Source organism: Antechinus flavipes, chromosome 4 (assembly GCF_016432865.1).
Source record: "Antechinus flavipes isolate AdamAnt ecotype Samford, QLD, Australia chromosome 4, AdamAnt_v2, whole genome shotgun sequence".
NCBI lineage: Eukaryota > Metazoa > Chordata > Mammalia > Dasyuromorphia > Dasyuridae > Antechinus > Antechinus flavipes.
This window is the reverse complement of record NC_067401.1, coordinates 483,424,599-483,436,829: the sequence shown is the minus strand read 5'-3', so window position 1 is coordinate 483,436,829 and position 12,231 is coordinate 483,424,599. Positions and strand designations below refer to the sequence as shown.

At 35.2% G+C, this 12,231-nt stretch overlaps 1 protein-coding gene across 1 annotated transcript; it reads right to left on the bottom strand.

The window, feature by feature from the left end:
- Positions 1–1,511: 1,511 nt before the first annotated feature.
- LOC127563492 (probable ATP-dependent DNA helicase HFM1) lies at positions 1,512–5,172 on the bottom strand. Its single transcript, XM_052000015.1, has 3 exons — positions 5,028–5,172; positions 3,311–3,468; positions 1,512–2,076 (listed from the first exon to the last, which is right to left on the bottom strand). Exons 1-3 carry the CDS (start codon positions 5,073–5,075, stop codon positions 2,007–2,009), a joined length of 276 nt encoding a protein of 91 aa, XP_051855975.1. The 5' UTR covers positions 5,076–5,172; the 3' UTR covers positions 1,512–2,006.
- Positions 5,173–12,231: the final 7,059 nt, after the last annotated feature.

Genomic DNA, 12,231 nt, shown 5'->3' with positions numbered 1-12,231 from the left:
GCTAAGTGAAATGAGCAGAACCAGGAGATCATTATATACCTCAACAATGATAGTGTTTGAGGATGTATTCTGATGGAAGTAGATTTCTTTGACAAAGAGACCTAACTCCGTTTCAACTGATCAATGATGGACAGAAGCAGCTACACCCAAAGAAAGAACACTGGGAAATGAATGTAAACTGCTTGCATTTTTGTTTTTCTTCCCGGGTTATTTATACCTTCTGAATCCAATTCTTCCTGTGCAACAAGAGAACTGTTTGGTTCTGCACACATATATTGTATCGAGGACATACTGTAACCTATTTAACATGTAAAGGACTGCTTGCCATCTAGGGGAGGGAGAGAGGGGAAAAGTCGGAACAGAAGTGAGTGCAAAGGATAATGTAAAAAAATTACCCAGGCATGGGTTCTGTCAATAAAAAGTTATAATTATTTAAAAAAAAAAAAAGAAAATCCCAAATGGGGGTCACGAAGAATTAAAAAAAATTGAGGTCATTCCCTGAGAAGTCCCTCTTCTCCCCTCTTCCTCTTCTCCTGTCTCTCAGATGCCATCTGTAGCTCTCTCTGCCTTCACTCCCAGCTCACATGAGCTGATATTTCTACATACCCTTCTACACGTACTCTTTGCCATTCCCTCCCTCTCACTCATCTTCAACCTCTCTGTCTACTGGCTACTTATCCTGCTGCTTACCAGCAAGTATGTCTCCCTCGTCCTGAAAAACCCCTCACTCAATCCCTCTGTCCCTGTTAGCTTTGTCTCTTATCTTTCCTCTTTTTGTGGGTGGCTAAACTTCTTGATTCTTCGTTCCCTTTCCTCTCATTATTTTCTTAATTCAGTGTAATGTGGCTTCCAGCTTCATCATTTGGCTCTCTCCAAAAGGACCAATCATCCCTAAACTTCCAGACCTTCGGGCCTTTTCTCAGTCCTTGTCCTTCTGGAGCCCCTGGAAACTTCGGGCATTGTAGGTCATTCCCTTCTCCTTCTCCCTTCTCCGCTGCTTTGTGACATTGTTCTCTCCTGATTCTCCTCCTCCTCGTGTGACCATTCCCTCTTTGAAGCTGGATCCTAGCTAGATGTGGGTGGATTTCAGCAGGTCATACCTATTGACCTCAAGGATCCCTTGAAGTCATTTCTCATGTACTGTATATATGCATATACATATGTATATGTATATTTATCCATATTGTTTGTACAAAGTACATTATTGTTTGCTCTCTTAAATTTTGAACTCCTTGAAGCAGGGATGTTTTAGTTTTTCTTTGCCCAGCATTCAGTCCAGTGCCTGACAAATCCAAGAGGCTTAATAAATGCTTATTGACTTACCTTGCTTTAGTATGGGCCTTTTGCCTCCATCTTGGATCTCCCTGGGGTCTGTGCCCAGCAGGGATTTTGCTATGTCAAAGGATATAAAACACTGAGTAACTTCAATTAATGTTTGAATAAATAAATTTGACAAGGCTTTTGGAATTAATGTCTTCAGAAAAACAGAAAAAGAAGAACACTCCACACTGTTTAATATTTTTACTTATTACTCAGTATATTATATTATGGTATTCAATCAGAAATGTCCCGCTTCAAACCTTTTGAGGAAAGACACATGAATTACACTGCTAAACAATCTATAAATTATAGGCAAAATATATGAACTACCCACTACCTGTGACTTTAGCGATCACCTTTTCTCTCACTTCCATAAATGTGAGCATAAATTGAAAAAGTGGCTGCAATCAAAATTCTATCAAATATAAATTAATCACCAAATAATTCTTCTCTAAGTACTATATAATTATTAACTTCCTGAAATAAAGCCATCATAAAATTAATTTTAAAAGGTTAAATTTTAAAATGGAAAGATAAAACAGTTAAATCCTTTACAATGAAGGTAATAAAACTGTTAAATTTTTGAGAAAAATCTGAACCATAAATTAATTATTTCTAAGTTATCACAGTCTATTTTCACCTTTTATAATACTAATATAACACATGCAGCATCTTGTTTGCTTCTTTTAGAAAATCCCATCAAATATCCCAAGAAAAGGCTTCATTTCATCCGCTTCATCATCGGAATGATAGGCACTGAGAAAAGAACAGAGCTGGAGATAAGCTTCTCATCACCCAAGAGATTTAAGTAACTGGGCCCTAATAAACATGTTACATTTAATCTCAGCAAGTACTCTGAGGTTAATCCCTGAAGTGAGCTTTAAAGGGCATCTTCTGACTGTATTTATTTGCTGCACATACGTAAATCACAATTTCTCTGTTACTTAGCATCTCCCCAAACTGCTAGGAATCCTGGGAGATGGAGTAACTCCCCCTGGGGACACATGCTCAATCAAAATCCAGAGATTTCCTGCTTTGGGCCTTTTTCTTTGAATCCCCTGGGACACAATATAGTGCCTGGCACATAGTGGGCATTTAAATGACAATTTAATTGAACTGAATTCCTGACTCCAAGGTTGGCCCTCTGTCTAAGGGGCTGCTGAAATCTAGGATTTTCTGTTTGGTGACTGTGCTATTAATTCATGATATACACTTAAAATGACTTATCTTTAATAACACAAACATTTAGTAATAGCATAAACAGATTTTAACATCATTAGCTTTTGGTTCTTGATAGAAGAAGAAATTTGCTAAGGAAAGGTGTAATCAATGAAACATTTATTAAGTGGAATTAGTTTAATTCTTTAGAATACTATTTGCTTTGAAAGATGTGTAACTGAACAAATAATTAAAAGGCATCCTCTGAAAGATTAAATAATCTGAAATGAAATTTACTGTTCAAATTCAGATAAAACATGAACAATTCTGCCTGTCATACTTTTTAAATAAAGAAAAGCAAATATTCAACTATTCTCGACTGTACACCTATGTGTAGTCATACTCTTTAAAAGTGCTTTAAGAGCATTTACTGAACCTTACTCACTAAAAGGCCCCAAACTTGAACCTTTTAAGCAAATCAGGAATTCTGATTTTAGTTCTTAAATTTTTTGTTCTTAATTCTTTGTGTCATACATCTCCTTAGCCTTCTGGTTAAGACTATGGATTTTTTTTTTTTTAGAATATTGTTTTTAAATGTGTAAGATAAAATGCATAAGACTACAAAACAAATCATTTACATTGAAATAAAGATATGCTTTTTTCATCCAAGTTCACAGACACACTGAAATCTATTCATGGACCCTTTGAGGAAGGAGGGATTTATTCCCAAATTAAAAAATCCTGGTCTAATGATGATTATAAAACCCAAGTTAAAAAGTCCTGGATTCATTTATAATGACATTTTTACTGGCAAAATCTTGAAAGTCCTTACCTGAGGTTAGTTGCTTTTTTACTATCATTGCTACTAACAAAAAAATCCCATTTCTTATTGAAATTAGAAGTACTTGATTTTTTCTCTGACAAAATAGTAGGTAGTACCCGTTCTATTTCTGGTGAAAGAGCCTGATGTTGTCTTTCATGAAAATGAAGCTAGGAATAGAGGTTTAAAATAAAAGTTAGTGACATCGATTAATCACATTTTAAGTAAGGATATTCAGAATAACAAACTCCTCTGGAGTCCTTTACAAATGCTGTTTTCTGAATTCATGCTAAGAAACCACATGACAGGTAGACCCAACCTATGAGATCTTTTTTGGTCCTTAATTCCTTTGGTCCTTCAGACAGAGTGCATACTACTTTATACTGAACTCTAGGCCATGTGATCAAAAAGCCCTAAGGCAGATTTTTCCAAAATTAACTATGACAGGATTTTTGTGGTACTAACAATAACTTTATCAAACAATTAAAGTATTATATGATTACTGAAAGCAATTGTCAACTGATAAAAGGTATTTGGGTAAATAATATCTTTTTTATTATTATTAAAAAGGCCTTATCTTGGATCTCATCATATTGACTTATTAAAAACTAACTGGAAGCCACAACAATATCAAATCAAAATTCCTAAAGTAGAAACATACCAACCTAAATCATCCTATTTTTAGAATATTATCCTATTTTTAAAGATATTATACAGACAATATTTTAAGCCATCATTTTTAAAATGAGAATTTGCAAACAGTATCACCACATTATCCTTTTGATAATAAAAATAAAATCCTGAAAGTCCATCCATAGAAACACATTCATTTTCATATTACCAGTACAGATTACATCTAGCAGAAGAAAATGTGGGCAGCAATAAAGTTCTTGTCTTTAAGTATCCTTGAATTAAAAAATATATATATATATATATATATATACACTTTATAAATGTTTATCTAAAGAATGAAAATTCTGTTCTAGGACTTAGATCAGTCCAATGTTCATCCATAGATCTATCCAGATGTTAATTCAGTTTAAAAATTCTACAAAGCTAGTAATGAGGAATCCAGGGCCAATGTTGGAGAATTGCTCCTAATGTATGACTTTGGATGGGTGGTGATACAGGTGTGATGTAGATTCAATGGCCCAAGTTTCTTATGTGAGACAACATGGGTGGTGAATACAGAAATGGCTTTAGAGTCAGGACAGAACAAACTATGTCTCAAGTGAGCCTATGACCTATTCTGGTTGTGGGTTCCTTCAGTTCTCAGTGGGCCTAAGAATTTTCTAAAAATTACAAATTGGTGAATAGCAGGTGATCTGCATTGGCAGAAGGAAATCCTCACTAAGAGCTCTATACACAAAGGAAATCATAGAGGAAACCTCAAAAGTCTCTGTTTTTAACCTTTCAATTGCTTTATGGGGATTCTATTAATGTTTTTTAATATTTCACTATGCCAGAATTCAGTCATGTATTCTCATCACATATTCGTATGGCAAAATGTCTACCTTATTGATGTCAAGTTTATTTTTTTCACATTTGCAAGACTGAGAATTCATTCTTGAATTTTGTTAGGATTTTTAACATTACTTGTGTCTAGTCAAATGATTACCCGTAATTTTTCTCCTTTCACAAAATTATCACATCTTAGGGAAGAATACATGTATTTATAACAGCAATTTTAAAGGTTGAAAAAAATGACTCTATGAACTGGTTTTCTTACAGTATTTGTGTTTCCAGGCTGTTGAGGCAATTGCACTTTGGAGGGCATACTAAAATCTGAAATGATGGAATCTTGTAAATGAACATCTGACCTTTCAGGTGACAGGCAAAAACTAAAAATTAAAATAAATATTTTGTAACCAAGAAAAGCAATACATAATCATTGAATTAATAGTAAACTTTGGAGAATTTTATCAAATTCATTATATTAGCTACATAAACAAAAGCATCACATTTTATTTTAGTAGTCTGAATTACAGTTACATAAAGATCTTAGGAACTCATTTTCACTGGTGTCCTTTCTCTCAGATTAATCATACTCAATGCATCCCAAGGAGTTTAGTATTCTAATATTATAAGACTGAAAGAAAGGGACATTTCATAGTTTTCTTCAACCATTTATATAATTCACAATTATTTTTATTTCAAGAAGCTCTTAATATCATTCAACATTCATTCAACAAGCACATAATAAGGGCCTATTATGACCAAGCATTGTGCCAGTTTTAGGGAATACAAAGACAAAAACAATCTAACTCCTTTCTTTCAACTTGTCACTGGCATAAGGAACTCCAGATGAAAAAACTCCTTATTCCATGGCAGACTGGCACCTCCTCTGTGCTTCTTGTCTTAGAGAGTCACCCAGAGAACTGAGAGGCTTAAGTAACTTGCCTCCCACAATCCCACAATCAGTATGTATCACAAGTGGGACTCAAAACCAGGTCTTCCTGCTTTCAAGGCCAGCCCTTTATCCACTACATCATTCTGCTCTTCCTTGGCCTTAATCTATATAAAACATTTTAAAAGTCTTAAAATGTCATGTAAATCTTATATAAATTATATATAAATTTTCACTGCTATCTTTTGCTTCATCTGTGATTGTAACAGCTATCAGTTCCCCTTTTTTTTATTTCAGCTGAAGCATAAGAGCCTCTGCTTCAGTCCTTTATTTAATTCTGTGTGTGCCTTTCTGTTTTAACTGTGTTTCTTGAAAACAACAATTTGTGAGATTCTCATTTCCAATCCCTTCTATAATCTGCTTGTGTTTTACGGGTGAATTCATCCGATTCACATTCATAGTTATGATTACTTAACTATGCATTTCCCACATCCTATTTTCTTCTGCCTATCCTTCCTCAAGTCCATTTTGTTTCTGACCATGCTTCTCTGAATCAACCTCTGCTTTTATCACGCACCCTTTCTCTAAATCTCTGTTCCTACTTGCTTATTAGATAAAATGAAATTTTATACCCTATAGTGTGTGTGTGTGTGTATTCTTTCCTGTTTGAACAGTTCAGACCAGTGAGCATTGCCTGCTTCTTCTATTTCCCTTCCATTATAAAAACTCTTCTTTATGCACCTCTTTTTATGTAATAATTTTCCCATTCTTACTTACTTCTCTCCTTTCCCAATACTCCCTTTCTCATTCTTTTCTCCTTCCTCCTCCTCCTTCTTTTTCTTCAGCATTTGGGGTTAAGTGACTTGCCCAGGGTCATACAGCTAGGAAGTGCTAAGTGTCTGAGGTCAGATTTGAACTCAGGTCTTCCTGATTTCAGGGCTGGTGTTCTATTCAATTATCATCTAGTTGCCCTTCTTTCATTTTCCTTTTGAGATCATCCTAACAAAATTCTCCTACCCTTTCTCTGTCACAGTAGACTCCTAATTATCCTAATGATGATAAAATTCGTGAGTATTATACATATCCTCTTCCCATTCGGGAATATAGTTTAACCTTATTAAATACTCATAATTTCTCACTCATGTTTGCTTTTTTATATCTCTCTTGAATCTTATGTTTAATGTCAGATTTTCTATTCAACTTTAGTCTTCCTAATAGGTATGCCTTTATTTCATTAAATGCTATTATATCCACTATTTTGCTAGTTCTAAAATATCTGGGCAGTTTTGCTTTATAATTTCTTGAATCTTGAGGTCTGTCTCTTTTTTTGAACATTGTTTTCTGGTAGTCTAATTCTTAATTTCCCCTGTTCTATTTTCCAAGTAATTTTTTCCCGGATAGTTCCCGATAGTTTTATATTTTTTGACTTTGTTTTTATTGTGTCCTAATGTCTTGTGGAGCTTCTACTTGACCAATTTTAATTTTTTAGGAATTATTTTCTTCAATGAAGTTTTGCATCTCTTTTACCAAGCTATTCACACTCTTTTCATAATCTTATTGCATCGTTCTCATTTTCCCCATAATTTTTCTTTTATTCTCAGTTGATTTTTAAAATAATTATTTTGTTTTGTTTTGTTTTTTATTTCTTCCTTTAGCTTTTCTAGGAATCATTGTTGGGGCTCTGTGCAGTCTACTTTTTCTTTCCTTTGAGATTTTGTTGTAAATGTTTTCATGTCATTTTCTTTTTCTGAGCTTGTATCTTGAGCTTCGCTGTCACCATAGTAGATTTTTATGGTTGGGTCCTTTTTTTGTTGTTTGTACATTTTTCTAGCCTATTTTCTTGACTTTGAACTTTATATTAGCATTTGGCTCTCCCATTTTGGGCTTTTCCCCTGCTTCATGCTTTTTCTCCCTGATGTTTTCATACCTAGTTCTGGGAGTCTATAAATTTTCAGTGCTTCCAAGAGGTTGTGAAATGGGAAGAGCTATGGGCTGCATTCCTGGTCTGCATTCTGATCTTTACTAGAAAGAGCTTCTGCTTCCTTTAGACTACAAATTAGATTGCAACTTGGCTAATGGGCAATGGAGTTCCTAAACTGCTGGTCCACACAGGAGCTCCCTATAATCTCTTTCTGGCCAGATGCCCAGTCCCCTCACCACTTCTGGGCAATAAGAGCTCCCAGAAATGCTGCTACTGCTGTTGCCACAGGTTCACAGTGTCCAATATGCTGGATTCCACCCATCAGCCTCCACTCTAATGTCATAGACCTCTCTTCCAGACCTGCAAAGCTGTTCCTGGGCTGGAAAATGCATCATTTTTACCTTTTGTTGGTTACATGGCTCCAGGATTCTACTTGAGTTATTCTAAAGTTATTTGGAAGGGAAAATAGGGAGATTCTAGCATGCTCCTTTTACTCCACCATTTTGGCTCTGTCCCTATCATTGCTATGTTTGACAGAATTCAGAGAACAAATCACTTTCTGATGCAATCCAGGTATGATAAGTTATATTTTATATTTAATATTCTGAGGACTTTTACACAGGTAAATAAAATAAATGGTTTCTATAACTGAATAAAAGTCTTATGATTTAAGCTCATTGGACAAACTCCTCCCAACCCCTTCTTTTATGGAAGGCAGGAACCAGACTTAGCTTATTCCACCTCGTCTCTACTGCCCTATCAGGTTTCCACTTTACATGAGATGCATCCCCATGATGGGGGGCCCATCACGGGTATCCCTTTAGTGTCTCCTCTCCCCTTCTTCTCATCTTTTCTTGACTCTTTTTGTATGTTGTTTCTCTCTGTAGAGTGGAGACTCCCTGAAAACAAGAAATAGCTTTCTTTTTAATAAATGTATCTCCAGTGTTTAGCTCAGTGCTTTCCACATTGTATATGTCTAATAAATAAATATTTATTGGATTGGACTGCAGAGTTACTGAAAGCATCCTCTGGAGAACAGACTAGCAGACAGGATAAGATGACATGGAATCTATTCTGTTTCCAAATAATTTTAATTTCTTTTGCTAGGTCCCTGGTAGTTTGAAAGCTTTTTGTTCCATGTAGGTTGTATTTTTGACACCTATTAAAATAGTTCTTAAATGTTTATGGGTCAATATCTTATCTGGATAGTTGTGAGCAATGGTTCTGTCTGTAATAATGTCTGTTTCCATTGCTGCTTTGGAATTTGTGGAGTATAGATATTTTTTGCCTGTCATTTTATAAAGGATAACAAACTTCTTGGGTACAGTTCTAACAAAACTAATTGTGTCTTTGTAGGTATCTTGTATGTGAAAATTTTGAAGCCTGCAGTGATATGTTGCACAGTTCTTCCCATATTTTGTTGATGGTGTTCAGATAAAAATGGTTCTGGGACAAGGCAGTATACACTATTCCATTTTATAGGTAATGTTCAGCAAACTATATTGCACAGGTGAATAGAATGACTTTTTGTAATGTAATAAGATATTGAGATAACAATTCATCTATAAATCCACTGAAAGATTTTTCAGTGACTCTGGAAGCAACCAGGACCATGGGAATGGCATGTAAGCAGAGGCATACTGGAGCCAGCTCAAAGAAGTGCAAGTGAAAGAGCTGAATGCTAATTTTTCAGTGTTTGTACTTATTTCTTGTAAACTGATAAATACTACAAATAAAAGTCTAATTTATAATCTTGTTGAATGTCTAGACTTAAGAAAGTGATGAAGATAATGCTTATATTGCTGATTAAACTTAAACACACATGTGGTGTTTTCTTCTGAGAGCCACTTGTTAAGCAGTTACCGGCATACTCCTGCACGTGTCTCATCTTCTTCTCACATGGTTCTCACGTTTACTTTCTTCCACTAGAATGCTATATTTTGTAAGCTCTTTGTTCCACGTAATGTGTGGATTATGATTATTTGATAGCTTCTATGAGAATGTTATTAAATTTGTATTAATCAATGTTATGTCCAGATGATTGTGGGTAACGGTTCCATCATGGCTAATGATCTAGTAAAGTTTATCTGTTGAATTCTCAAGGATATTTTGAAGTCAGTATTTATACTATGGATATTTGTTGTCTGCTTCTTTATGAAAAATAATGAGTTTCTGACATATTAATATAAGGGAAACTCAGTGGAGCAGTGAATAGTGATGGTCTTAGAGTTAGGAAAAAAAGTTTAATCCTCCTTTAGAAATTTAATACCTTGGTAATCCATGGAACGTCACTTAACATCTAGTTCAATTTCCTCATTTGTAAAATGACAATATCTACCCTCAGGGAGATGAGGAAAGCATTTTATTAATTGGGAAAGGATAAATTAATATGGCTATTATGATTTAAAAAATTTTCTAAAACCTCTTTAGCATTGTCTTTGATTACACTTCTTGCATTTGTACTTTTATGAATTCTGAGACTACCTGTCTCGTAAGTAAAAGCCACCTGCTTTTCTGTGATGAATGACAAAATGCTGTAAGTAACTACCTAATCAAACTGCCTCAAACTCTATAATTTTCCTACTGCAAGGGAGCCATAAGAGTAGTCATGTGGTTTTGGACTCATGCTGTCCTCCATATGCAGGTCTTCAAATGACAGATATCAGTGGAAATAATTTTAAGGTAATTGTTTTCAGTAACTGTGGTTGATTGATTGACATTGGTCTACCCCCATACCCTCTGTTTTTTCTTAAGATCATGAACATGAAAGAAAGACTATAAGCACTTTAAAAGAAGGTATCTCATTTCTTTGTGTTTGTATACCCAACGCCCAGTGCTTGGCACTAAATAGGAACTTAGCAAATGATTATTGATAACTTACTCTCTGGGCTACATAAAAATCTTCAGACCTTTTTCTGACACTGGTGGAAATAGTCCGGACTGGTATTCAGGCTTGTGCTTGTGATTGGGTATGTAACTATAGAAGCACTGTCAGTGGTTGTTAGTGCATATGCCAGTTGATATGTGTTTACAAATACAGATCCTTTAGGCTGCATTCTGGGAAGGTAGATATAGTGGATAGAGAACCACACATGACCTGGATTCAAATTCTATCACTGACAATTACTAGCCATAGCCTCAATTACTTTATCTGTAAAATAAATAAAATAAATACTGTATGACCCACTTCACAACTTTGTTGCGAGGCTCAAATTATATATATATATATGTAATGTGCTCTGCAGACTTTAAAACAGTATAGAAATGCCATTTGTTATTATTAAGTAGGATGGTGTGATTCACCAATGCTTCGAGCTTTTACATTGAATTGTGCAGGATTCTAGGATTGATCCTCACAAAGTGCATCAGCATTTTGTGGACCATAATGTTGAAGCCTAGGCAAACATGACCTGATAAAATGGCAGACTGGTTGCTTAATCCTGAACCCCTGGTTGTCTTGGTACAGGAAAAATGGGATACTTGGAACAGGATAAACAGAACCAAGATCAAAGGTTGAGATTGTGAGGATTGACCTGTGTCATAAAATAGACTTCAGTGTCAATTTGTTGCTCTTCTCTCTCCTTACCACATCTTACAGAGAAAGTATTAAGAACTGATCTTACATAAATGGAACACATGGACTCTCAATACGATGCACTTTGAGAAGTGCCACAAAGATGCTTTCACCAAAAACAATGTCTTGGAATTTCATTAGTTGCTCATAACTTTAGATGAATAAGTTGCTCTTTTGAAAAGCAAATATTCCTGATGGGATATCTATGTTGATCTCAAACCAATGATTCAGATCATAACCTGTTTATAAATGTTCATACTGTGTAACTCTTGACCATGTCCTCCCAAAAGTTCACCAAATCAATACACCCAGGATTCTGGAGGCTTTCATCAAGTTCTTTTGATATTGGTAAGATAACAAGTGTCCCAACCTGTCTATCTACCTTTTTGTTTCTTAATCAGTCTGCTTGGTCTTTCTCTCATCCAGGAAATAGATGATATAATATACTCCCATTTTTCTTAGAAGATCCTCATTGTTTATATGTTGCAGCCTATTCATACCTTCTATGCAACTTCTCACGGACCAATCTATAATATTCATTTTAATTCTTTAGAGACGATTATATTCCATATAGGATGCCATATGGCAACACAGATAGAATGTTAATAATAAAGAGATGTCTTTGCTTTCATACAAAACTTGGGTTCATCGAAGCAACTCTGAAATTTCCTTAAAGGCCATCTAGCCAGTTTCTTTGTTTTCCTGTTTCAACTCTGCCTCAACTCAGTTTATCTGGATTGTTGGTCCTAGATGTACTGATAGACAAGCTTAATAAAGTATTCCTCCAAAAGAATATTGAAATATGAAGAATTGCCATTAGTCATCTTTCTTTTGTGGATGGATTAGCCAAATTCCTTTGAAACTCTGTAGGGTTTCAGGGTTTGATACAATCAGCCAATGTAACTCACAAACAGGAACATTTGGAGACTCTCACTGTCCCCAGGACTCCCTCCCTTCGTTGGCCTAGATTCTGCACTGGATCTCTGCCAGAAATACCTTTGGTGAGCAAACACCCTCCTGTTTTATGCCTTACCCAGTGCTTATTATCAAAGGGTCAATGATTAGGGTAATTATGTTGTTATAGCTTCTAA